General features: G+C 41.5%; 1 protein-coding gene across 1 annotated transcript in view; it reads left to right on the top strand.

Moving 5' to 3' along the window:
• MYOF (myoferlin) overlaps positions 1 to 27,985 on the top strand; it is a 171,826-nt gene that overhangs the window by 23,777 nt on the left and 120,064 nt on the right. Inside the window, exons 2-5 of the mRNA XM_061162197.1 lie at positions 4,138 to 4,193; positions 6,620 to 6,711; positions 23,995 to 24,103; positions 26,996 to 27,083. Of these exons, the coding sequence (XP_061018180.1) occupies positions 4,138 to 4,193; positions 6,620 to 6,711; positions 23,995 to 24,103; positions 26,996 to 27,083 (345 nt within the window). The remainder of the gene's footprint in view (positions 1 to 4,137; positions 4,194 to 6,619; positions 6,712 to 23,994; positions 24,104 to 26,995; positions 27,084 to 27,985) is intronic.

Here is a 27,985-nt window from a genome sequence, read left to right as displayed (position 1 = left end):
AAATAAAACATGGAACTTTTTATACTGGGAGAAAGCATGCAGGAAGATTTGTTTGGTTCCTCTATTCAGTAGCCCATAAACTACATTGATGGAATGTTTTAAGACCAGGAACTATCTTATACTCTTTTTTTTTCTTTAGTTATCAGCAACATCCTTGTGAGGCCTTAGGCTCAGTTGTGTCCCACTCTTTGGGACCCCATGGACTGTAGCCTGCCAGGCTCCTCTGTCCATGGAATTTTCTAAGCAAGAATAGAAAATGGAGATAGAAATGAAGTGGGTTGCCATTTTCTCCTTCAGGGGATCTTCCTGGCCCAGGGATGGAACCCTCATCTCCTGTGTCTCCTGCATTGGCAGGCAGATTCTTTACCACTGGGCCACCTGGGAACCCTCCATTAGCATATAGTAGGTGCTTAATGAATGTTTGAGAATGAATGAACAGGTGACCTTTATCACACTCTTCAGCTGCTGACTCTGGAACAATCTCCACTGGAGGTGGAGGGTCATTAGTACCAGGCTTGGTATCAAGACAGCCTTGCAGCATGCCTTCCAACACTGATCCCCAGGTTGGTAACCAGGCTTGGGACTCAATTCAAGTGAGTACATGCTGGCTCTTTCCGAAGCTTCCCTGGAGCCCTGTCTTAGCTCCTTGTCTGGGATCTTAGGGACTTGGAGGAGACTGGAATTTTGCTTCAAGACCATCCTTCAGTGTTCCCAGTCCTCAGGCTTGTCCTCAGTTTCTATGGGTTAGGTGCTGCCTTCTTGCTTTTCCTGTTGGCTGGGACCTCATGTTGCCCATCTCTCTCTTGAAGGCCTGCCATGACTTCAGGGTCCAGATTCACTCCTTCCTGACTCAGGTCTCCACTCCATTCTCCCACCTCCCCCAGCTGAAGCCCAGGATATGGCAGCCAGCATGGTGGTGAGCTGCAGTGAGATTAATGGTAACCCTTTCATGCTTGTCAAAGGCAGAAATTCCTAACCTTTGTCCAGGTCCCTAACTCATCTGAGAATCTGATCAGAACAATAAACTCTGTCTCTGGAAGAACCCTCAGATGTAATATTTTGTGTCTTGGAGCAGACAGTCTTTTGGATACCCTGAAACCTGACCTTGGACTTTTCCTATGGCCACTACCCAGGATCCAAAGCCCACTACACATATGGTTCCTGTGCATCTTCTTTAGTCAATATTTCTGACAGCTTCCAGTGCGGCATTGGTGGTGGCAAACACACACTCTGGTTTTGAAGCTAGGAGATGTAGGTGCAGATTCTGTTTCTGTTTCCTTGTTAGCTGTGACTTGAACAACTTAACCAGTTTTTCTTGATTCTTCGTCTATAAAGTGAGGTTGAGAATGTTACCTTGCAGGCGTGTAGTGAGGATTTAGAGACACCGCAGTAGAATGCACAGCCTGGCACCTCTGGATCACTCTTTAGAGGGAGCAGCTGCAGTTGTGGAGAGAAGCCATTTCGTCCATTTCCAATTTCAACATCCTTTGCAGGGCTCCTCTTTGTCTCTCACATTTTCTGGTACTGTAACCAGAGAGAAAGCTTGAGAGGCTTCTGTGAGATGAGGGGAAGAGTGAGTGGGCTCAATAAGGGAAGTGTGGGAGGAGAAATCAGGACCGCTTCTCGGTGACATCAGAATCCAGTGAGGGGCTCTGCACAGAAAAGCCATAGTCATAGTCAGAATAGATCCAGGCATGAGCCGATGAGTAGAGTGCTGCTGAACTTTGAAAAGGGAAGCCAGTAGGGCGATGGGAGCCTACTCCAGTGGAAAAGTTAATGCTTAGCAGAGTGAGGGTGCTGACTCATAGCCTTGCTATGCTGAGGTCGTGGAAGAATGAGGGGGCTAGTCCCACAGCTGGCCGTGTGCTGGGAGCCTTAGCGATGTGACATTCAGGCGAACAAAAGCCACTACCTCCTCCATTCCACTACAGTAGAGGGGAAGCTGAGGAGTGGTTCGAAGCACAGCCACTGACGTGGGACTGCCTGGGTCCATAATCTAGCCTTGACCCACTTAATAGGAATGTAACTTGGAATTCCTTACTTGACTTTTCCGTTTCCTTAGCTGTGAAAGGGGGATGGAAATAATTGTACGTAGAGTTTTCAGGAAATTGGGTCATGTGGGATGATAGAAAAAATATACATCGCCGTGACCCACTACTCATTGTTTCTGGCACAGAGCTCCTAAAACCCTTGTAATTTCCTAAGTGATAAGAACACTAGGAGCATTTCTGGTTCTAATCTTTGACCCCATCCCTAACATAGGGCTCCTAAAACCCTTATAAATTCCTAAGGGATAAGAGAGGGCACGAGGAACATCTTTTGTTCTAATGAAGCCACTCTGGGTGGACTCCTGGATGAGGCCTGGTCACCAGAAAGACCAAGCCATGATTAGAAGTTTGGAATGTTCAGCCCCACCCCACTTCTCTAAAGTGGGGAGAAGGGCTATAAATGGAGTTAACAATTGGTCAAGCCTATGTGATGAAGCCTCCATTAAGCATCCCAGAAGTATGGGGTTCAGAGACTTTGCAGGTGGGTGAACACATCCTCGTACCAGTAGGGTAGTGCACCCCGAACTCCATGGTAACAGAAGCCCCCGTGCTTGGGACCCTCTTAGACCTCACACTGTATATCTCTTCAGCTGGCTGTTCCTCTATATCATTGATCAGTTCCTATAGCAAGCTGGTAAGTAACTGTTCTCCTGAGTTCTGTGAGCTGCTCAAGCAAATTAATTGAACCCAACGATGGCGTCATAGGAACCTCAGATTTGTCTCCAATTGGTTAGAAGCACAGATGACAATCTGGACTGAAGTGGGGGTGGGGCAGTCTTATGGGACTAAGCCCTTAACCTGTGGGATCTGATGCTAAAGTGTCAGGACTGAATCGAATTGTAGAACACCCAGCTGCTGTCGCAGAAAATTGCTTGGTGGGGGAACATGGCCCACCCAGTGCAGCAACATTCTGCTGTCGGAATGTTGTGAATGTTCTGTGTGATAGTAAAGGAGACACACGGGCAGAAAAACTGTTTTTTTCCCCCTGAAAACAGATGAGCTAAGGCTTACAAAACCTTTTGTATTGAAACATTAGCTTTTATTTTGTTACGTATTTGGGGACTGAGGGATTCACTAGAAGCCTCTGCTATTTGGACTTTGCTCCAAGGAAACTTTAAGCACTAGCTGGATTAACATTTGCTCATCTGGGTAGGTATACTATCCAGTCTCAGACACACAGAAAAAAGACCTTGTATCTTCAGGAAAAAAAATGATCCAGGAGTAAGGAAAATCCCCAATTCTCTGCTGGTCCTAGAAAGCATTCATCTACTAATTATTACCTTGTACTAGGTCTGTGAGAGGGGGTCTGTTGTTCTGTCGCTGAGTCGTGTCCAACTCTTTGCAACCCCATGGACTGCAGCATGAGGATCCTCTGTCCTACACTATCTACCAGAGGTTGCTCAGATTCATGTCAGTGAGCGAGTCTAGCTTAATCTTTAAGCTGTGTTGGGGTCTTATCACTTGCAAAGGCAGCATGGGCTTCAGAGCTGAAATTCCAGGTTTCTATTAGGCACCACTCCAGCATATGAGGTCAGACACGTTTCTCAACTCCTTGGAGTCTCAGTATCCCCATTTATCAATGGGATACCTATAGTTCAAAGGTTGCCTTTGTTGAGTTTCCGCAGCAAACTGGGGAGACACAAGCTCTGGGTGACTTTGGTCTGCAGGATTTGGTGAGAGAGAAGCAGAGGCTTAGGGCATTTCTGTGATTTTGAGTCTCCCATCTCTTGGCCCTTTAGGGGTGGGAAAATTTTTTTTTAGGCCAAAAATTCTATTCAGTTTGGCAAACTGATTCAGGCAGTCCCCACCCTAGTCAGATTAAGGTAAAACGTAGGCATTTTACCTTCCCTCAGGGAAGGTTCTTTGACTGAATGAATGATACTGGCTCTGTTGCCGTTTCAAACTCATGTCCTTAGGGATGATGATGTCATCCAACCATCTCATCCCCTGTCACCCCCCCTTCTCCTGCCCTCAGTCTTTCCCAGCATCAGGGTCTTTTCCAATGAGTTGGCTCTTTGCATCAGGTGGCCAAAGTGTTGGATCTTCAGATACGTCTAATTGATTGCTATCTCTTATTTTTTATTTGCAGATGAGAAAAAGAAAACAAAGAAAGTCGATAATGAACTCAACCCTGTCTGGAATGAGGTAACTTCATTATTTTACAATTTTGTTTCACTGGATAAGCTACCTCCGATTGCTCATCTTTGGTCAGAGGTTAACCCTTCCATTTGGAAGGAGAATCTCTGCCATTTCACCCTCACCCCCTCCACCTCCCTTTGTGGCCCAAAGACAGCAGAGCAGTTCAAGGAGACGTTAACGGTGACATCTCCTGCGCAGTGGTGGTGTGGCAAGTGGAGCCTGGATAGGGTGAGGAGGGTGGGGTTTTGGCTTGGTGCAGCCAGGAGCTTGCTGTGTGACCTTTTCCAGTTATGCTGCAAATTAGAGCAAGGGGTGGATTAGATCCTCTCCAGAGCCCCAGAAGGGAAGCTCTATAATTAAAACCATATCTGCATGTGATTAATTGAGTGTAATCCATGATACTTTGAGTGTCTGGAAGAGTAATGTCATTTTTTTTATGTTGATAAAAGTAATACATACTTACGGTAGAAATTTTGAAAACTTCAGCTTTAAAAAAATTACTTTTGATCCTACTATCCAGAAGTAACGATTGTTAACATCTTGGAGGTATCAATAAATGTTTACTGAGTGAATATATTTATTATGATGTTTTAAAATCAGCAAATAAGTATATAGTGAATACAGTTTCCTATCTTTTTCTTACTATTATATCCTGAGCATATAGCTTTCCCATTCCATTTGAAAATCTTTTAATTACTTGTGTAATATTGTATTGAAATAATGTAATTTATATACCTCCTCCCCCTGTTGACTTTATTTTATAAATGGTTCAGTGTTTAATATATTTATAGATATGTGAAGTTTTTAATTCTTTCCACTGAGCAGGATTTTCCAATGCTGACTAATTTTTGAAAAGTCTATCATCCACCCCATTGTTTTTCCAAAAGCTAGGTCAAACCTTTCTGGAAAAGTGCAGTGATAAATATCTTTGTTATTTTGCTAAGTTACCAGGCTGTGAAGACTTCCCCTTCACCAACTGCAAACCTCTTCCCCTGTTCCCCTCCTAACTAGTTTCAGTTATCCCTATAAGATAAAGATTACCTGTTCTCATTGGATGAGGCCAAGACTAAAAGTTTCCTGGTGCCTTCCTGAAAAGCCCTGCTGGTTTCATATAGGTTGAGAGGAAATTCCACTTCTGTAGTTTCACTAGAACCCAGAACCCAGCCAGCTGGACTACCAGCTCCCTGAGAGCAGAGGCCTGTCTGGTTGATCCCTGTGGACACTATGGGATCCTAGTATCTCACACACCGCTCCAAGACTAAAACAACAAGTACATACATGTATGCATTTAGTTGCATATCCCATGGACTATATAGCCCACCAGGCTTCTCTGTCCTTGGAATTCTCCAGGCAAGAATACTGGATTGGGTTGCCATTCCCTTCTCCAGGGAATCTTCCTGATCCAGGGGTCAAAGTTGGGTCTCCTGCATTGCAGGCAGATTCTTTACCATCTGAGCTACCAGGGAAGTCCAATAATTTAATTTTTTTTTTTTTTTTAGTGGTAGCATACCACTTAAGTTTGTGCTCAATCCATGTGGCCAATGGCAGAGAAGAGTGTGGTCACATGAATGGGGTTGTTCTCCACAGGGCATCATCCATCTCACACTATTTTGTTTCTGACACATTTTTTCTTATAATGCATATATGTTTATCAAGTAAATTTCCCAATTGCAATTTTATAACTGAAACCAAACCTAAATGAAATGCCAATCCGAAACCCATTGGTGTTGGTGGGCATCTTCTAATATGACCTGTGAGATGCCTCCTCCATCCATATCAAACCATAATCAGGAACTGCTTTAACAAATTCATTTATTACATAATTAAAGGCATCAGTGGTGCTAAGTTGATTTCTTTCTTTCTTTTTTTAATATTTATCCTTAGAAAACAATTTACTGCTTTAAGATGAGAGACTTGCCTGACTACAGCACTGACTGTGGTGGGGCTTAAAAATAAGGGGCTGATGCAATTCAGAAAAAGTTTTCTTAGATTTATTCATCTCTTTGTTCAATAGTAATATGATTAAGAAATGACAGTAATTTAAAATTAACCCTTGAAGAAAGCATTTTTCATATACAGATTTCATTCTATTCATGTGACAGTTGTGGTAGGCATTAAGTCTAGATCTCTGCCTATGAGATGGATTTGGTCTTGTTCAAAGCCAAGGAGCCTAGAAAATGGGGAGCTAGGAGTAGCTACCAGGCCCTCTGAAGCTAAGTCTGGTTTGCTTTCCCACAAGTCTCAGCAGCTTCCAGGTTCAGAATTTGATCACTTCTGTCTCACTGTAGGGAGAAGTCACTGTAGAATTGAGTACTTGAAAAGATTGTCATTGGTGAAGATGAAGCAGTGTTTATTAATAGTATTGGTGCATCTTACTATATTCCCAGATCCTTTTAACAGACTTTTTGTCTTCATAACCTTTCTGTGGACAGATCTTGGAGTTTGACTTGAGGGGTATACCGCTGGATTTTTCATCATCCCTTGAGATTGTTGTGAAAGATTTTGAGACAATTGGACAAAATAAGTAAGTTGATTTTGATTGTTTTTGTCATTTTACATACTGTTGTACTATTTATTTTGTTGAACGAACACATCTTTAATAACATAATGTTTCCAATATCATTGTGCTTTAATTCTTTGCGTCGACCCCCTTCCCACTTATGAGCCAACATCAGACGTAGCTAATCAATCACTGTGATTGCTGTATTCCTAAGAGGTTGGAAATATGAAGCCACCACTAGTCTATCCAATTTGTATCCAACAGGTACTTACAGAGAAACCTGTTCACACTCCTGCAGTTTCTTTGTTAACTACATGAAGGCACTGATGGTTTATCCAAACTGTAGTTTTATTGGACGCAAAATCATTTCTTCTCCTGATTATGTGTGCCCCATGTACATCTCATTCAAGTTCTCTTTCCAGCACTGCTTCCATTTTCATGTCTCACAAATTGAAGCCAGATTCCTTGTCTTACTGCCTCTACCAGTTTCAAATGGGGAAGTCATGGTAGTGCCCAGGAGTGGTAGAGAGGGTCATCTCCTGGGTAAAGCTGAAGTTTCCATGGGACAGAATGACCCCAGTAAATTCCCCCCAGTCCTTGATTTAGACTTTGGCCTTAGACTTGGAATGCAGTCTTAGGTTATCAATTCAAACTAACTAAGCTCAGTAAGAATTGTTCAATTCTAAAACCATAATACTTGTTATTTTCCAATGGAAATTAATTGCCTGGTTGAGGAGGGCATTCCTGCTCTCTGATTAATGAATTAAAATTAAAAAATTTTTATATTAGGGTATAGTTGATTTACAGTGTTGGGTATTAGAGTATAGTTGATTTACAACATTAGTTTCAAGTGTACAACAAACTGATTAAGTTATACATATACATATATCTATTTTTCAGACTCTTTTCCCATATAGGTTATTAATGAGTATTAACTAGCGTTCCCTGTGCTATACAGTAGATCCTTGCTGGTCATCTATTTTAAATATAGGAGTGTATATATATTAATCCCAAACTCCTAATTTATCCCTCCCCTTCTCCCACCTTTACTCTTTTGGTAGCCATAAATTTTCTATATCTGAGTATTTCTGTTTTGTGAAGAAGTTCATTTGTATCATTTTTAAGATTCCACATCTAAGTGATATCATACAATAATCTCTCTGATTTACTTAACTTGGTATGATAATCTGTAGGTCCATCCATGTTGTTGCAAATAGCATTATTTCATTCTTTTTAATGGCTAATATTCCACTGTATATTTGTACCACATCTGCTTTATTCATTTGTCCCTGTCAGTAGATGTTTGGGTTGATTCCATGTCCTAGCTATTGTAAATAGTGCTGCAATGAACATTGTGGTGCATGTATCTTTTCTTTTCTTTTCTTTTCTTTTTTTATGTATCTTTTCAAAGTGTGATTTTCTCCAGATATATGCCCTGGAGTAGGACTGCTAGATCATATGATAGCTCTATTTTTGGTTTTTTAAGGAACCTCCATACTGTTCTCTGTAGTGGCTATACCCGTTTACATTCCCATCAACAATGGAGGAAGCTTCCCTTTTCTCCACACTCCCTCCAACATTTGTTATCTGTAAACTTTTTGATGATGGCCATTCTGACTGGTGTGAAGCGATAGCTCATTTTAGTTTTGATTTGCATTTGTCTAATAATTAGTGACACTGAGCATCTTTGCATGTGCCTTCTGGCCATCTGTTTGTCTTCTTTGGAGAAACGTCTATTTTCCTTCATGTCTTATCACATGGGAAACCAAATTACTCTGTATTTTTGATTATAAGATATCATTGACTGTAAGATGTACTCTTAATAACAGGATTGGGAGAGAGGGTAAAAAGCCTGATATTAAATGCCCACATCAGTTGAAGAAGCATCCCGGTGTTTAGTAATGTGAATTTATTTTCAGATGTATGTCTTAGCCTCATGTACATTTGGTATGATCAGAAGGCTGCAATGAGAGCAATAAATTAGAATAAATTAGTTGAGATAGGGTGACTATATGCTCTGATTTACTTTGGATAGTCCTCGTTTATTATCCCAGCACAATGATTTATGATGTCCCTTTTGTTGTCAATAGTGACTTGGTTTGGACAGTAAATTACATGGTCATCCTAGTCATTGGGGTCTTCTGTTTACTGGCATCAGACTGATAGCTTGGACAGTGCTTTGATAGATAGTACCTATGTCACTTTTCATAAGATCCTTTCTCCCGTGTAGCATTGCTGATCAATGCCTCTTGTGACCGATGCATTTTTTTCCCCCTTAAGCTACATAAATACATTCTGGCAGGTTTTGGTCCTACTCTCTTAGATCAAAAAACCATTCTAGCTTTTTAAGGTTATGCTGTGTACATCTCAGCTTTGAAGCAAGTATGTGATTTTCTAGCTTCACCCCAACTCTCAGAGGACAGTTTTATTTCACTGATTTCAAAGTTCTAGGAAAGTAAGTAGTTGAGCCTCACTATAGCCTTCTATCTATCACTACTAACAGTCCTTTCTCTTCTTTCTTCTCCTCTTTCTGCAAGTAGTACCGCTGTTTGTATTCTAGACCAGCCCTCTCCAATAGAAATATGTGCAGGCTGCATGTGTAATTAAAAACTTTCTGGACTTCCCTGGTATTTCAGTGGTTAAGAATCCACCTCCCATTGCTGGGAACATAGGTTTGTTCCCTAGTTGGGGAACTAAGAGTCCACATGCTGCAGGGCAACTAAACCTGTGTGCCGCAACTAAGACCCTACACAGCTAAAGAAATAAATATTAAAAAAAATTTTTTTTTCTAGTAGTCATGTTATAAAACAAAAAGAAACAGATGAGAATTTTAATGCTATATTTTATTTAACTGAATATATCCAATAATATCATTTCTATATGTAATCTATATTTTAAAAATCATTGAGACATTTCATACATATTTCTTTATTAAGTCTTTGAAATCCAGTGTGTATTTCACACCAATAGCACAGCTCTGTCCAGACTAGCCACATTTTAAGTGCTTCCTCACCACATGTGGCTGGTGGCCACCAGAGTGGTGAAGAGTGACCACTGGTCTCAGAACCTCAGTCAGGTCTCTGGATCTTCTACCTTTTACCTCCTATCCAATCTGTTGCTAGATCTTACTTTGCTTTATTTCTGCTGTGCTATTTTTTTTTTTATATTTTTTTATAAAATATATATATTTTATATTTTTTTATATTTTATATAAATATATTTTATATTTATTTATATGAGCTGCTTACTTTCGGTCACAGCTACCAGCCTGGTTCAGGCCTCTTTACTTTATGCCTCCTCTATTTTAACATGGCAGTAAAGCCTGGCAGGCTGGCCTGAGAGCTCTCATCTGTTTCAAAAAAAGTTGTTGCTTTCCTGAATGTTACATACTTGGGAGAGAGAGAGAGACAGAAGGAAAAAAGACAAATATATGCTGCTGCTACTGCTAAGTCGCTTCAGTCATGTCTGACTCTGTGCGACCCCATAGACGCAGCTCACAGGCTCCCGCGTCCCTGGGATTCTCCAGGCAAGAACACTGGAATGGGTTGCCATTTCCTTCTCCAACGCATGAAAGTGAAAAGTGAAAGTGAAGTCACTCAGTCGTGTCCAATACTTAGTGACCCCACGGACTGCAGCCTACCAGGCTCCTCCATCCATGGGATTTTCCAGGCAAGAGAACTGGAGTGGGGTGCTACTCCCTTCTCCGGACAAATATATGAAGAAATATATAATAGATCAGGTTCTCTGAAATGCTGTAATCTATGGAGAAAACTGTTGTAGCCCAAGAATAAAACTAGAGTAAAAGGATAGTTATTGAGAGTGGGGGAAAGTTTTATATGAGGTGGTAATAAGGTGACACTTGAGCAGACACCTAAACAAAGTGAAAGAAAGAGCCATGCACCTTTCTGGGGGAAAGAATATTCTTGGCAGAGAGAAGAACAAGTGCAAAGGCCCTGAGGTAGGCGTGTCCTTGGGGTATGGAGCAAGATCAGGAGGTCAGAGGGATGGGACAGGGGAAGGAGGTGAGATCAGCAAAGCCACAACATACCTGACTTTGTTGAGCCATGGTGCAAGCTTTGGATTTCATTCCTAGCAGGATGGAAATCCACTAAAGAGTACTGAGTATGAGCTAACTTTCATTTTTAAAATACTGCTGAAGCTTTCTGTGTGGAGGTTGGATGTAGGAATCAGTTAGGAAGCAGGGAAAACAATACTGGGAGAACACTATATATTTATTTTATACCTGTTGAAAACACAGGGGCCTCTTGGATGACAGCAGGGCAATATTGTAGGTTTGTTTGTCCGAAATATTTGTGTATTTTGGCCTCATGTTTTCTGCTAGGCTTTTCTGCTAAAGATCTGCTTTGGGTCTGTGCTCACCGCTTTTGTGGGAACAGAAGTCTCCATCACCGGAAGCACTGGGTGGGGGTGAAGGATTTTTCTAAAGGCTTAAGGCATGCCATGCCTGTGGGCTTTTCTGTTGCCATGGAGACCAACTGTGTGAACAGCACTGTCTGGCAGAGTTTGCAGCCCTGGGGCATGTAAGCAAACTGCACTGGGCTGCCTGGGTTTGCCTGAGCTCAGAGCCCACACCCACAGGAACTGGACCGGGCAGTCTGAACACTCACAGCGCTGGCACATCAGCAGTGTCCCTCCCCAGGCGCAGGGGGCTGGTGGGGCTGTTCTGGGCAGACTCTCTTCTTCCTCATTTTACAGTCATTCAACCAACCCTGTGAACTGAAAGAGGGTGAGGGAAGAGCCAGAGGAACCCTTGGTCACATGATGAACATGAAATGGTGTTTTTAGCTGAAATGTCAGAGTGGAAGGCTTTTCCCAGCAACTGAAGAACGAGAGTTCCCTTTGCAGACAGGCAATGTGGCTGTCCCTTAATGAGCCCTTCAAACACTTTATCCTACCAGTTCCTCTCACACACACACACACACACACACACACACACAGTTTTTTCTCAGAGAGGTTTAGTCATCTGCTCAGGGTCACATAGCAGGTATATGTCAGGTGTACTCTTGACTTTTACAGTCAGACCTGTACTCTTGACTTTTCCATTATACTGAAAACCTCTGACCACCTAAAGGAACCAAAATGTAGGTGGAATGATTATCTTTTACCTTTTTGTGGCTGTACTGTGAGGCTTGTGAAATCTCAGTTCCTTGACCAGGGATTGAATCTGGGCCACTGGAGTGAAAGCACTGAATCCTGACCACTAGGGAACTCCCTAGCTTAAATTTTTATAGTCTTGCCCCCCCCCCCCCCAAAAAAGAAACCCCCACTCATTATCAGAGTATTGGTACCTCCTTCCTAGATAAGAGTTTAAGCCATCATTTCATGCTACTGAGTAATAAATCACTCAAGCTCATTCCCTATAAGATGAGTTCAGAGAGGTATCTCATCTCATGTGATCTTCACAATGACCTTGAGAAGTGGAGATGAGACCCGAGGTTCAGAAGAGTTGAGTCTGAGACCCTGATCCCTTGGCATCCTGACCCTGCTGGTGCTCCACTCGAGTTCCTAAGGAAAAATCATCTTCAGGAGCCTGGAAATGTAGGAATGAAAGATTTTTACAAGTTTTCAGATCAGTGTGTATGCTGCTCATGCCAAGATGATGTAGCAGGAACCAGGTTTGCCCTCTCAGCTGACACAATGAAAAAAGTAGATGAAATATATGCCACAGTGGCTTCAGATACTGGACACTGGCTGCACAGGACAGTCATCCCCAGGAGGGGGGTGAATGAGCCGAGTCCCCTGAGTCCCCAGCTTCCAGTCTGGAGAGCATTTCCAGGCTGCAGTGCTAAGTGGGCAGATCCTAGCTGTCTTCCAAATTGAGAAGGTACAGGTGGGAATCTAGAGCCATACACACAACCATGTAACACACACACACACCTACACCATTCCTAAGGTTTGCAAAGGGTTCCTCTTTTTTTTTTTTTCCCAAAGTGTTCCTCTTGACTCTTCAGGTGAGTCAATGAGGTGAGTCAATGAGGAAACTACCTGAGGGCTGAGAATAGTTAATTCCCACCATCCGGAGTGGGAAAACCTTCTAATTCATGAGCAGTAGGTAGTATTCTGGAGGAGGAGATGGCGACCCTCTCCAGTATTTTTGCCTGGGAAATCCTCATGGACAGAGGAACCTGGAGGGCTACAGTCCATAGGGTCTCAAAGAGTCAGACATGACTTAGCGAATAAACAACAACAACAACAAGGTACTCAGAAGGACTTTACCTCAGTAATGTGAAGAAAAAGACAGAAAAATCATTATTAAACAGATACACTATTAGATGATATTATGAGTAGGCATAGACAATGAAACAGGTATTATCATATTCTACAGGTTTGGGAAAGTAGAAGAAAGCTTGAGCATGTAAAGTAGAGAAGTGGAAGATATATTAAATCCAAACTGAATGGGTAGAGATGCAAATTACAACATCTGAGATAAAATGACCATAATTATCTAAGAGTTTGCATTTCTAGTACTCTTTTTTTCGCCTCCATATGTGTGTACTTGTACATTCAAAACCATCACATATACCCCCACACACATGCAGAGCGAAGTTGGAGACATCATCTGAAAGTAAATCATCTGTTTTACTTATGTGTGAGTAAGAAGGAGATGACAAATGACTTCACAATATACCTAAGAGGAAATTTACCCAAATTCTTGCATAAGAAGTGATGCAGACAAGTGGTCAGCTGTGTGATCATGAGATTAGTTTGGATTTTGGCTCTGCTACCTACTGGTTGGGTGGTCTTTGGCAAGATTCTTTATCTTCATAATGGTGGCTGGATTACTTCCTCAATAAAGGGCAAATTTAATATAATTAAGAAAAAAATAAATTTCATGATGAACAACATAAGAGCAAATATCTATTATGGGCTTACCATGGACCAGGAATTGTGTTAAAACTGCTCTACACATATTTGGTTTAAATCTTTATAATGACTTTGAGTCAGACAGGCTTATTGACATCTTAAAGTTGAGAAAAGTATGGCACAGAGAGGTTCACGAAGTTTCTTGAAGTCATCCAGCTCTTTAATTGGAACCATGTGGATTTAACCTGATAAATCCAGAATTTAACCTCAGACTTTCCAGGGTTTATTTCCTGTGTGTGTGTGTGTTGGGGCGGGGAGGCGGGGGGTGGGTGAGGGCCAGGGTGCCAGGATGTGAAAGTGAGTGAATATCATAAATAACACACACTTGCAAGGTGGTACTTGGGGCTATAGAATTAGAAAAAGGGCAAGCTTGGATTATGAAATATACTGACTCCCTAGGCAAAGGTATTTTTGCGTTTGTTTTTTGTTAGAGAAAATAGAAAAATTGTAGTTTGGAATGAAATTAATTTGATGGGACAGTGTGGTATTGCTTCTGAGAAATTTTTGCTTTCTGATGTACAAAAGACCTTGTGTTCAAGCTTTCAATATTTTTATTTACCCTAATGGTGAGACTGGCTTCTGCTGTTGCCACGTGTTAACCTGACAGTGGGATTTACTGAGGCTGTCCCCGTGACCTTTCCATTTCCCCACTGTGGTGGTTGAGAAGGGTTCAGGCAGGTTTTCTGCCTAGAGTAGCTTCTGAGGCTCTGTAAAAATCAAAACTGGAGGCAGATATTACTTGAAACAGAATTCCCAGTTCTGATTTCTTTTTACCTCTGTGTTTTCAATGAAGCTGCAGAGCTCTGCAAAGATCAAAGCTGGTTTGGGCTGGCTGGCTCTGGGTGCTGGAAAGGCTGAACCCACTGTTTGGGGGGACCAATTAAGTAGCTGCTGCAGCCCCACTGGCATCCGTTACCATCTTGCCAGTAAGTAAAGGTGGATCACAGCCCTGGAGAAAAACACCCAGAGAGACTGAAAGAGAAAGGCATTTCATAATGCCAAGAGCTGTAATTATCTTCTAATTGCACTTGGAGGACTATCTCTTAGGAGAGGAAGCTTTATAACCTATAAATCATTTGCAAGATCATTGGACTGTCTTCAGTGATATATCAGTTAGTTTATTCAACAAATGTTTGGTAATGCCTGCAATGTCAGATACTGCTCTAGGTGCTGGGGTTCTACATGCCTTTCATGGGGTTCACATCTGAATGGAGGAAACAGACAATAAAAAATAAATTCACATATAGTTTATCAGATGGTTGTAAGTATGATGAAGAAGAATGAAGCAAGGGAAACGGAGAAAAGACAGGGTAAAGTGTGTTTTTGTGTGCAGGTACACGTGTTGGTTTAGAAAGACTTTTTATATAAGGATTATTCTGGGGTCTGTTTTATAATGAAAAGTCTTATGAGACCTATGGCTTTAAAAATTCATTCTGATTCCACTATTTGGGTTTTATGAGAATTCAACTACAGCTGAAGTTTACTTCCTGTCTAACCCTGAAAATAAAAATTGTTTTCCATGCAGATTCACGGTATATATATAGCATTGAGCGTGGGGAGGGAGCTATTTGATGTAAATAAGAGAAAGGATTAGTTTTAAGAACACTGCACAGTGATTGTATAGAAATGGCTATGGGCAGTTACAAAGGGTTCTTATCTGTTCATTCATGCCCGCTTGCCCACACTCCACACTCCACATAGATAAACCTGCCTCCCTGAGCTTTATGCTGTGCATGAGTTCAGGCAAGCTTTCCCTATAAGCACTGGTTTGGAGTCCTTTGATTTTTAAGATTCCTTTTTCTAGAATAGTGTCTGAAATAATAATGAAAAGCAATGTTAACCACTTATTAGATCATCCCTTTAGTCATTAATAACAGTACTGTTAGGTAGGAGCTGCCATCACCCCCACTTTGCAGATGAAAAAACTGAGGCTCAGAAGAGTTACACTATCTGTAGTACAAGGATAAGTCTGAATTAGTCAGCTCTGCTTAACTCCAAGTACTTAATCACTATGTTATGTTGCTCCCCTTTATAAGGTCCAAGTGCTTGATTGATGAATGAATGAATGGATGGATGGATGGATGGATAGATGAATGAATGAAAACTACTACTTTGATTCTAATGGATGAGGCATTAGAGACAGAGCCTGGGAGTTCTGCTGAACTGTCTAGAACAGGCACGCATAGAGTCAGAACTTTGAGGACTGAATGAATAGCAGAATTGGTCAGGAGCAAATAGCAAAATAGCCAGTTAAATCATTTATTCGAGAAGTAACTCTTGGACATCTTCTACATGCCAGGCATTAGGCTAGTTAACCCACCCCTGGCCTCATAGCCTCTCTGCCCTGGAGGGCTTTGGGGAGGAGAGCTGGGCTTCTACTCAGCTCCTTCCCCTGTTAAAGTGACACCGTCTATGGCAAGGGCTACGATTCAGAGGGGCTGTCCCTGAATCCTGCAAATCCTACCATATCCTCTAGGCTAGGCCAGTGATTCCAGAATCTGGACACAGAGTTTGTTACACCTCCACCTCAGGGGGCTTGTGCATGGCTAGGTTTGGAAACCACTACATGGCTCAGAGCTTCTAGGTTTTCTAAAACCCCTGCCTCCTTGTGATGAGCAGGACAAAGGCCTCAAGGCCCTTAGACAGTCTCAGTGTGGAGTAAGGAGGGGAAGCCATGGGAGGATGCAGGTAACTAGGCCAGCCAAGTAGGTTTTGATGGAGTTCTGCTTCCTACATTATTCTGTTAAATTATTGATTTCTGTGTCCATTTCTCAAATGTGAACCTGTATGGTGACACTGGATGTACTTTAACAAAAACTGCACATGTTCCCCTTTCCCCAGATCTGGCTTTGCCAACTGCCTTCCCTACCCTCCAGCCCTCCACCCACCCCTCCACCTATTCTAGATGATTGTTCCTCAAACTTCTTGGGTATAAGAATTAACTAAAGGAAAAGTCTGACTCAGGGTCCTGGGAATCTGTAACCACCCTGCTGACTTTGCTGCAGGGCACCACACTCTGAGGAACAGTTTTATGGGCTAATCCAGAGGGAAAGGGTAGGCTGACTGGGGGACTCAGAGGGTTCCCCACAAGTGAAGTGGATGGGAGACCTGGCCAGGAGCTTGCCAGGGTTCTCTGTGATGGGATTGGCTGCTGTGGCTGCCCATCTGGTAGAAAGCAAAGTGTGGGACTTGGCTGTCCCACCTTTTGGCTCGGGGACCAAGGGAGGAGCTTGACTGATACCGGCGAGGGGGGCAGGGAGAAGTGTGTGGGAGGAAGCAGACCCAGCCGAGCATCCCCACTGGCCTTCCCAGCCTGGCTCACATGACAAAGGCCAGCTGGTGGAGAGCCCAGTGCCTCAGAGGGTGGGCAGGTCATGGTCCTGCAGGAGCCCCGGGGGCTGTTCAAAAAAGCGTTTGTCCCTGGCCCAGCTGGGGCTTGTCACTCCCCCTAAGAGGATGGAAAGTTGGAGTTCTGCAGCCTCAGGGAGCAGAAGTGGTGTGTGATTTACTTTCCAGCCTCCAACTTATTTTTCCTTTCCTTCATGAGGGAATTTCCAGTAAACCCTCCTATGCTGTGGCTCTGGTGCTCAGAGCAGCCTGCTAGATGTGAGCTCCCCTGATTAAGAACTCCTTACTCACTGCAGTGGCATGCAGCTGTTAACATTTGCGTTCAGGCCAGTGGGGAGAATGTTTTCCATTGCTTTTTTAAACACACTAGATTCTGTTTTAACAACAAAGAAAAAAAAGTTCTTCACCAACACTTGCATGATTGAGTTGACTGGTTTAAACTCTCTATTTCCCCCAAACCTAACATCTAACTTTCAAGTAGTCGCTTCTATGGCTTAGAATGAGTTTGATGTCACATAGAGAACCAACAACAAACTATATGGGCGTTCGTGGGCTGAAAGGAATAGGAGCAGGACTGGTTCTTCATTTCAGAATTCATCTATTAACTCCACAAGGAAAGGGGAGAACCTTGAGATTCTTTCACTATAAAGTTTCTTTTTGAGACGTGGTCCATCTGTTTTAGTGTTCGGTGGAGTCAGTGAGGGAGACTCGTATTGTTCTATGGAAACACAGGGCAAAGTTTCCTCATTACTGCCACACCATAACATTTTAGCACATTTATAGCATTAGTAAAATGAAAGAAAAAGGGGTTTTGGTTTAGTATCACCTCCTTTAAAGGAAATTGGCTTCTGGTCTGACTGAACTGTTCTTATTCCCTGTGTAGGAGGCCAAGTCATCATTTCCCAGTCTCTCACTGTATTTTGTATCCAAGCAACATCACAGAAAACAGGCCAGGCCAGGCTTGCCTTCAGAGTCCTATAAAGTTCAGACTCACTATAGGGGATGGGTTCTTCAACTTAGAGTGAAATCTCTTAGAAGTTGTAAACTGCTTACATTTTTCTTCAGCTCACTCTACTGTGAAAAATATTTGGGATTAAAATCTTTCTAGGCTTTCATCTAAACACACACCATCTTTACTGCATAAAAAGAAATGTAAGTTTTCTTTCACATCTCCTTCCCCCAGACCCCCAAACATAAGAATTTTATGATGAAAAAGGAGACTAAAGGTTCCTGGAAGAAGGAATTGTGGTCAGACTTTGTGATTTGCTAAATTTTCATTCCATTCCTGGTCTGTTATATGTTCCATCCTTTACACCCTCTCATGGGGAAGGAAAAGGAGCAGATATTGGATGAGTCAGAATGCAGGCTGTAAAACCTTTCAGGGCCATGAAGGGCCAGCAGATGGCTTTGTGTTTTAGGCAAGCCTGCTCTCCCCAGTTAGCCAAAATTCCATCACTCCTTATTGTCTTACCTAACGCTCACTGTATTCCACATTTCTGTTATTGGCCTCATCTTTTCTCCTGATACCCTGTGGGAATCTGCATTTGACTCCTGATGTTATAGGCCAATACTTTTGAAGGCAGAAAGCTTGCCTACTATTCTGGATTGTTCATTATGGAGATATTCTAGATATTTCCCACCCCCGACAAATCAACAAACAAAGGCTTTAAAAGAAAATAAATACATAACATGAGATAGTTTTCTGAATAGACATACGTAGGAACATTGATGGGGCTTCCCTGGGGGCTCAGACAGTAAAGAATCTGCCTGCAATGTGGGAGATCCAAGTTGGGAAAGTCCCCTAGAGAAGGGAATGGCAACACACTCCAGTATTCTTGCCTGGGAAATCCCATGGACAGAGGAGCCTGGTAGCTACAGTCCATGGAGTTGCAGAGAGTTGGGCAGGACTGAGCAACTAACACTTTTCACTTTCACTTTAGGAGCATTGATGTGTAAGCCAGTAGCAGACTTCCAGAGCTAAAAAGGGTCTGAGGAATTATTTCAGTCTACTCATTTACAGATAACGAAGGGGGCTCAGATTTGGGTGACTTAGCCAAGATCTCAAAGGAAGTTGGGACACTGAGTTAGGTCTAGAACAGGATTTGTCCAATCCAATGGTTCTCAACTTGTGATGTTTTCACCTATCAGGGGACAACTGGCAATGTTATAGAGATGCTGTAGTAGGTAGAGGCCAGGGTGCTAAACACCTGACAAGGTGCAGGACAGCTCCCTAAAACAAAGAATTACCCAGTTCAAGTTGTTAGTGGTATGGATGTTAATAAATGTCCATCCAACTCCAGACCAGCTCTTTTTCTACTTCAACAGTGTCCATCATGTATTTTTTGTTTTGTTCTGGGAATTATATATTGTTAATAAAGATTCAGGTCATTTAAGCTTTAGCAAAAGCAGATCAGTACACGTTCAATATACAATATTATTATTTTAATCATAAAGTTAGGTTATGAATCGCGGAAGCATGAGGAAGAAAATCCAGTGTCTTTCCATGTCTTTCAGGGTGAGTACCAGTTAGATAACTTTGAAACTGGTAGTTGTCACATTTTTTAGACTTGAACATTTTCTAATGTTAATTTTACTTTAAAGGAGCAAAAATATATCTTTTTCAGGCTGTCACAGTTGGCTACCAAAGTCAATAATTCCACTTGATTGAATTTTCTATCAGACATTTGACAAATGACATTTCAAATTCTTGTTCAAAGTCCTCATTGTCAGACTCTATTATTTTCAATCTATTTTTAATTGGAGAATAATTACAGTGTTGCATTGGTTTGTGCCATAAAACAGTGTGAATCAGCCGTAAGTATACATACATCCCATCCATCCTGAGCCTCCCTCCCAGCTGCCCACCCTGTCCCACCCCTCTAGGTCATTACAGAGCACCTGGCTGAGCTCCCTGCTTTATGCAGTGGTTTCCCGTTTTATACATGGTAGTGTATAAGTGTCAGTGCTACTATCTCGATTCGTCCCACCCTCTCCTTCCCCCACTGTGTCCACAAATCTGTCCTCTATGTCTGCATCTCTATTCCTGCCCTGCAATAGGTTCATCAGTACTATTTTTTCCTATATTTCATATGTGTGTGTTAATATATGATATTTGTTTTTCTCGTTGTGATCTACTTCTTTCTGTATAACAGGCTCTAGATTTATTCACCTCATTTCAACTGACTCAAATTCATTCCTTTTTTATGTCTGAGTAATATTCCTTTGTATACATGTACCACTACTTCTTTAGCCATTCATCTGTTGATGGACATCTAGGTTGCTTCTATGTCCTGGCTATTGCAATTAGTGCTACAGTGAACATTGGGATGCATGTGTCTTTTTTAATTATGGCTTTCTCGAAGTATATGCCTGGTAGTGGGATTGCTGGGTCATATGGTAGTTTTATTCCTAGTTTTTAAAGGAATCTCCATACTGCTTTCCATAGTGGCTATATCAATTTACATTCCCACCAACAGTGCAAGAGGATTCCCTTTTCTCCACATCCTCTCCAGCTTTTATTGTTTTTAGGTTTTTTTTGATGATGGCCATTCTAACCATTGTGAGGTGATACCTCATTGTAGTTTTAATTTTCATTTCTCTAATAATTAATGTTGAGCATTTTTTTCATGTGTTTATTGGCCATCTGTATGCCTTGTATGTTTGGAGAAAGTTTTCCAGTTTTTTCTTGTTTTAAAAAACAAATTGGCCAACCCCTTTGCCTACTGTCTTAAAATATGGAGAGAAGTTCATGAAAACTCGCACCCTGTGGAGCTGAGGGAGAGTGGAAGAGATTTTCAAGGGCTCTCACCTTATGTGATGATTCCCTGTTTCATCAAGTGGAGATGGAGTCCTGGACAGTCCCTTGTCCTCAATATATCAGGAAAATAAAAATCCAAGTGAGAAGAAAACATACTCATGTTAAAATAAAAAAGCAAACTAACATATTGAATGAACATACTTATCTGAAAAATTACTCTGTAATGGTCCCATCAATTCTCAGCATTAACAGAGAGAACTAATTTCTGTATTGACCTAAAAGGGCTGGAAAGTTCACTCTTAATCCTCTGGAAGCAAAATTTTTCTTTTCCATTGTCATTGACTGACTCTACTTGTGATATTAGAAGAGATGAGAACTCATCACGGCTGACTTAATGTTGTGTGTGTATTTGGTCCAAGTTGGTGCACTCTTCCAAGAAACCATGTGCAAATGGTTCACATTGCTGGGTAAATTATGTGATACAGGGTGCATCACAATCTTTGGTCTTATGCAGTATATCTATGAGGATGGCATGGCAACTCGCTCCAGTATTCTTGCCTGGAGAATTCCAGGGACAGAGGAGGCAGGTGGGCTATATAGTCCATGAGGTCACAAAGAATAGGACACAACTGAGCAAGTAAGCACAGCACAATATACCTATACACAGAAAGTGAAGTCACTTATTTCGAGTCACTAGACATATGTGATTGGATGACAGAACCCAGATCTACAATCTGGTCCAATTTCTGAGGTCCAAGTAGGGGAGGGGAATACAGATATATGTCAGTTAAAAATAATGTATCTATGTTGACATCAACTTTCACTTCCTGGTTTTTAAAAGAAAATGTACTACATTTTTAAACACAATGAATATTTCTCCACAGGGGGAACATTCTTGAATTTGTTTTTGCTTGAAAGCCAAAAGGTTTTTTTTATTCTCAACTAGAGTTTCTTCACAATGGGTTTTTTGATATAAGGAATTTCTTCTGTCGTTTTGAAGACTTGATGTTCAGCTTTCTCATTTATTCTAATGATATTCCATGCTATCATATCTGCTGTTGGTTGGTATAAGTCACTGCAAATATAGACAAGATATAAGTAAATAACATTTAAAAATTCTTACTATGTCTGTTTTCCTTTTTCAGTATCTATACTGAGAGCACAACCTTGGACACTCTCTGCTTTTTGATTACACTTCACAAAAGGGCTTTCCTGATAGCTCAGTTGGTAAAGAATCCACCTGCAATGCAAGAGACCTCAGTTCAATTCCTTGGTCAGGAAGATCCATTGGAGAAGGGATAGACTACCCACTCCAGTATTCTTTGGCTTCCCTTGTGGCTCAGCTGGTAAAGAATCCGCCTACAAGGCGGGAGACCTGGGTTTGATCCCTGGATTAGGGAAATCCTCTAGAGAAGGGAAAGGCTACCCACTCCAGTGTTCTGGCCTGGAGAATTCTATGGACTATATAGTCCATGAGGTTGCAAAGAGTCGGACTCGATTGAGCGACTTTTACTCACAAAAGGAACTCCTTTGATTCACCCACTCTCATATCATATAATACGTTAAAACATTATAACCCCCAATTTACAGACTGTATTCCACAGGTTACACTTTTGTATTGACTAACTCCCTGGGGATGTGTCTTCTTTAAAATTTTTTTTGATCATGTGTCCTAACTGCAAAAAAATATTTCTTTCCTTCATTCAGTAAATATCTATTAATGAAAAAAAATTACATCCCATGCTCTGGGGTTAGAGTAATAAACAACAGGAAACACATCCAGGAGCTTTACTCTAGTGAGGAGGAGCACAGGTGTACTTCTGCACCAGTATGTTGTGTACATTGGGGTAGATGGTCAGAACCACAGTGAGATATCACCTAACACCTGTCAGCATGGCCATCATCAGAAAGACCACAGGTAACAAATGTTGGCAAGGATCTGGAGAAAAGGGAAGCCTAGAATGTTGTTGTAATTGTAAATTGGTGCAGCCACTATGGAGAACAGCATGGAGGTTCCTCAAAAAACTAAAAATAGAGCTACCATATGATCCAGTAATTCTACTTGGTTATATATCCAAAAAAACAAAAACAAAAACTCTAATTCAATGAGATATCTGCACCCCAATGTTATAGTAGTATTGTTTACAATAGCCAAGATATGGAAGCAATCTTAAGTGTTCATCAGCCGATGAATGACTAAAGAAGATGTGGCATACACACACACACACACACACACACACACACTCTCTCTCTCTCTCTCTCTCTCTCTCTCTCTCTGTCTGTCTGTCTCTCTCTCTCAATGGAGTGTTAACCATAAAAGAGAATGAAATTTTGTCATTTGCACAACATGGGCAGACCTAAAGGGTATTATGCTTAGTGAAAAAAAGACAGAAAAAGGCAAATACTGTATGTTATCATTAATGTTAAAACTAATGAATGGATATAACAAAAAAAATACAAGAGGTGGATGGCTAAGTGGTAGAGGCTGAATATAATTCCTTGGGGTCTTGGAAGAGAGATAAGTACACACATCCTACTTTTGAGTGATGCTCCATAGTGTTTGGTTAGGAAGCGCCCCCATCAGTAAACTAGCAACCTATTTACATTTCAAGAAGGTCAACTTGAGGGGATGTTTTTACAGTAGGCAGTTTTTTTGTTTTGTTTTTTGTTTTAAATTATTTATTTTAATTGGAGGCTAGTTACTTTACAATATTATGGTGGTTTTCTCCATACATCAACATGAATCAGCCATGGGTGTACAGGCATCCTTCCATCCTGAAACCTCCACCTACCTCCCTCCCCACCCCATGCCTCTGGATTGTCCCAGAGCACAGAGCTTTGAGTGCCCTGCTTCATGCATCAAACTTGCACTGGTCATCTATTTTACATATGGTAATATACATGTTTTAATTCTATTCTCTCATATCGTCCCACACTAGAGTAGGCAATGTTTTATGAGTTCTTTTACATTTCCATTACAGAAGAATGCCTAAATTTTGTCCTATTTTTCTCTCTCCCTGGATTCTTCAGGGCTATATTCAGTCTTTGTCTCTCACCCATTGATTTCATTTGTGACTTGCAATTTCACAGGTATCATAGTGTGACTCTTGAAATGACTACTTGTTATGGAGAAGTGATAGCTAATATGTGATGTTTACTGTCAAAATATCCTGCTAAGGAGAGCACAAAATGGCCCACATTTCATTATGAGTGATTTTTAATGATAACATATGAACAGTAAGAGAATTGGGAGGTCCATTGAGTAAATGGAAATACGCCTCTTATGTAGGTTGCTGTGTGCTGTCTTTTCTCTGCAGGTTAATTGGCACGGCCACCATAGCCCTGAAGGACCTGATGGGTGACCAGAGCAGATCACTGCCCTACAAACTGATCTCCCTGCTAAACGAAAGGGGGCAAGAGACTGGGGTGAGCATTTCCCTCTTATTGAATGGCTTTGAAGTGAGATGGTTAAGCACAAAGATTCATTAAGATAAGTGTGACATTATATTAGCTCACTACACACACAAACACACATACACAAACCTATTGTTTTTGAGATAAATAGGTGTGTTTGCAAGTGATATGGCCTCATCCTATACTCTTACTGACAGAACTGTAGGTTAGATAAACTCGATTTTCTGTGGCAGAATGCTATAGCTTGAGTGGGACCCTCACTTAGTACAGATCTATGTGTATTCACTTAGGTGTTAACGTTTGCGTGGTGAGTGTAGCTCGTGTGTCAGACGTACTTTGAAACATTCTATGGAAGGTAATTCATTAATATTAGACCAGAATATCAAGATGTTCATATCATGATCTTTATAATTGTATTGGCAGCTGAATGTTTTCTGATCACAGCCTCTCTAAATGAGTATACACTGATATTATCTGATATGAGACCAGAAGAGAGAGAGACTTTCTGAAATGTGCTTTTAAAAAATTTGACTCAAGTATCACAACTCTCAGATTTTTTTAAAAAATAATTTTATTTATTTATTTTTTGGTTGTGCTGTATCTTCACTGCTATGCTGGCTATTCTGTAGTTGCGGCACACAGGCTTATTGCGGTGGCTTCTCTTCTTGCTGAGCACAGGCTCTAGGGTGCACAGGCTTCAGTGGTTGTGTTTCCCAGACTCTAAAGCACAGGCTTAGTAATTGTGGCTCATGGGTTTAGTTGCTGTGAAGTATGTGGGATCTTTCTGGACCAGGGATCAAACTCATGTCTCCTGCATTGGCAGGTGGATTCTTTACCACTGAGCCACCAGCTAAATACCTCAGATTTCTTAAGATTGCTAACAAGCACTCATAAAGCTTGCCTTGTTAACCTCTGATGCCTTCATTTTCTGAACAATGTATTTTGCATGGGAGCCTGGGCAAATGGGAGAAAGTTTAAAGTAAAACAAGCACTCATAGAGCTTTTGTCTTGTTAACTTCTGATGCCTTCAGTTTCCTAACAATTTATTTTGCATGGGAGCCTGGGCAAATGGGAGAAAGTTTAAAGTAAAAGAGGCCCTCCCTGTAGGCAAGAATACATTAATGCCCATTAGGAATGTCAGTTTTGCTAGTCTAGTCTCCAAAACATATAGGTTTGCTTTTAGTTAGCATTCTAATCATAAAACGTACATTCAGAACATCAGCTCTCATCTATCTACTCAAAACCAGACTGAGAGGAATGATACTAAGGGAAGATGTTACAAGGCAGTGATGTTTCTGGGTATTTTTCTTCTCTTTAAAGCAGAGAAGGAAAGCATATGTAGAACCCAGAAATGGCAGAACTGTGCAGATTGAATGGAGTAAGGAAATATAAGGTCCTGGCCCCCTGGTATCTTCTCACCCCCATTGGGGGGCCTTCAGCACCTCAGAATCCTGAGGTTATTGGGAAACCACTGATACAGAGGTCAAGCCATTCATGGACTCTTCTAGGGTTTGAAAGTTGAATTCTTGGATTAAGTTTGGCAGTTGAGCCCCTAATTGCATCCAGTGTTCCTATTGTGGTCACTTGTAGCCATGAGACTCTGCTCTTCCAATTCTATATTTGCCAAGGAACTGCTGTCAGAGACATCATTTACTTTCCTGTTCAGTGTCTCCCAGGTCATAGTTCCTAATTTGGCAAAGAATATGCTGATCCATGTGGGAATATTCACTGATGACTAGACAGGTGGGAAAAAACAGGGCAATACATAATGTGTGTGTGTGTGTGTGTTAGAGTTTACCAGGTGCAGCAAAAGTAGCAAATGAAAGTGTGGGAGATGCCTATTTAAATTTGAATTTCAGATAAATGATGAGTCATTTTGTAGGATAGGTATGTCCCCAATTTTATGCCCTATATTTTATATGATAACCTGGGTAGAGTGTGAGTGTACCCCATTTTATTTACAAAGGACATCTTTTATTCTGAGATTTATCCTTCCTCATTTTTGCTGTTGAGATCCTTTATTTTGTGAAATGCTTGTAAAAGTAGATGGTAGTTGTGGGCATGCGTTTGACAAAATAAAATTAGTGAGCCTATGTTGAGTCCCACTAGCAAACTCTTTTGAAATGTTATCAGTTTACTAAATATGAAAGTATAGGAAACTGCACTAAAATAATGCTCCACATGAGGAATTTAACTCAGATTTTTTAAATGGAAATAATTTTATTTCCTACAATGAGTTTAGTATGTTTCTTCTTTTCTGATAATGAAAGTTTATGTAACATTTTCTGTTCTTCTACTTGCCTTGGCTTCTAGCCAACTTGGGGTCAAGAGGAGTGGTATTTATATTTAGCCTCATATTTTGCATATTTGTTTCCTCTTTCAACAGACTTGTTTCCCTTTTTTGAACCCCATTTTATGAATCACATTATTCTATAACTTTTCGTTAGCCACATAAAAATCTTTTTGGAGAGAAGTGTGAAAATAAATTTCAGCAATTAACAAAGATGTCAATGAGTGAACAAAAACCTTAATCACTTAGAATGAGCCTCTGAAACTGTAATTCTGTGATTGGAGACCATTTCTAGCCTAGGAAGGAGGCTCATGACAAGTTCATGCTTGCTTGTGGCAACTTTCCTCCAGTTTATGAGGCTGCCCCTTAGCAATAATACACTTGGCAACCTGTACCAGGCACCTGCTTTTGCAGGTGTTCCCAGTTCACCTGGGCTCACACTTGGGAAGATACGAACAGTGGAGGGTGTGTCACTCTTCTCTCTCTCTCCTCACTTTCCCATCCCCCTGCTCACCTCTTTGAGAACTTTTACTGCTGCTGAATTGATTTGTGTTGTGTCTGAAGCATTTTGATGCCCTGCACTGATTCTATCTGCTATGACTTTTTCTACCCAGGCCACAATTGACCTGGTGATTGGCTATCATCCACCTTCAGCTCCACATCCAAATGACCCTGGTGGGACCAGCATGCCAGGCATGGGAGGTAAGCTGACTCTCCTAAAGGCCCAGCCTTCAGTAGGGGAATCTACTAAAGCAACACAAGGACTCACCAGGAAAGCTTTCCTTGTCACTAGACTCTCTATGGGCTTCCCTGGTGGTTCAGTCAGTAAAGAATCTGCCTGCACTGCAGGAGACCCAGGTTCGATTCCTAGGTTGGGAAGATCCTCTGGAGAAGGAAATTGCTACCCAGTCCAATATTCTTGCCTGGAGAATTTCATAGACAGAGGAGCCTGGTGGGCTAGTCTCCATGGAGTCGCAAAGAGCTGGATGTGACTGAGTGACTAACACTTTCACTATTCACTTTCAGACTCTCTAAACGTCCCTGCCTACCTAGAGAGGGCCCCAGGAGGCCCCCAGAGGGTGGAACTGCCCTGAATTGGGACATTACAAGAGTCTACCAAATACCCTTTAAAGGAGAAGGGACAGTGAGAGAGTTCCTTGCTGTTCCTGAAATTCACCCTCTGTACACAGGTGCCAGCTTAAAGAGTTTTAGATAAAGTAGAAAGAAATAGCTTTATTGTTTTGCCAGGCAAAAGAGCCACAGCTGGCTAATGCCTCAAGACTGTGTCTCACCCTGGAGGAAGTAGTGAAGAGTCTCAGTGTTCAAGGAGCTGGGTGTGATCAGCTCGTGGACATTCTTCTGACTGGTTGGGGGTGAGGTAATTGGGAGTTAGCATCATCAACCTTCTGGTTCCAACCAGTCTCGGGTCTATGAGCTTGTGGGCAGCATACAGTGAACTTCTTCCTCCTGGTTGGGGTTCCAGTATCTGCAAAACAGCTCAAAGGACATGGCTCAGAATATTATCTATATAGTCCTTGAAGAACTAAAAGTCTTTGATTTTGCTTCATAGCTAAAGTATTGTTATTTTGTCTGGCTTGACTGTT

This window comes from Dama dama, chromosome 15 (assembly GCF_033118175.1).
Source record: "Dama dama isolate Ldn47 chromosome 15, ASM3311817v1, whole genome shotgun sequence".
In the NCBI taxonomy this organism is placed as follows: Eukaryota; Metazoa; Chordata; class Mammalia; order Artiodactyla; family Cervidae; genus Dama; species Dama dama.
Note: the sequence above shows the minus strand (reverse complement) of the source record. Positions and strands in the feature narration are given on the sequence as shown.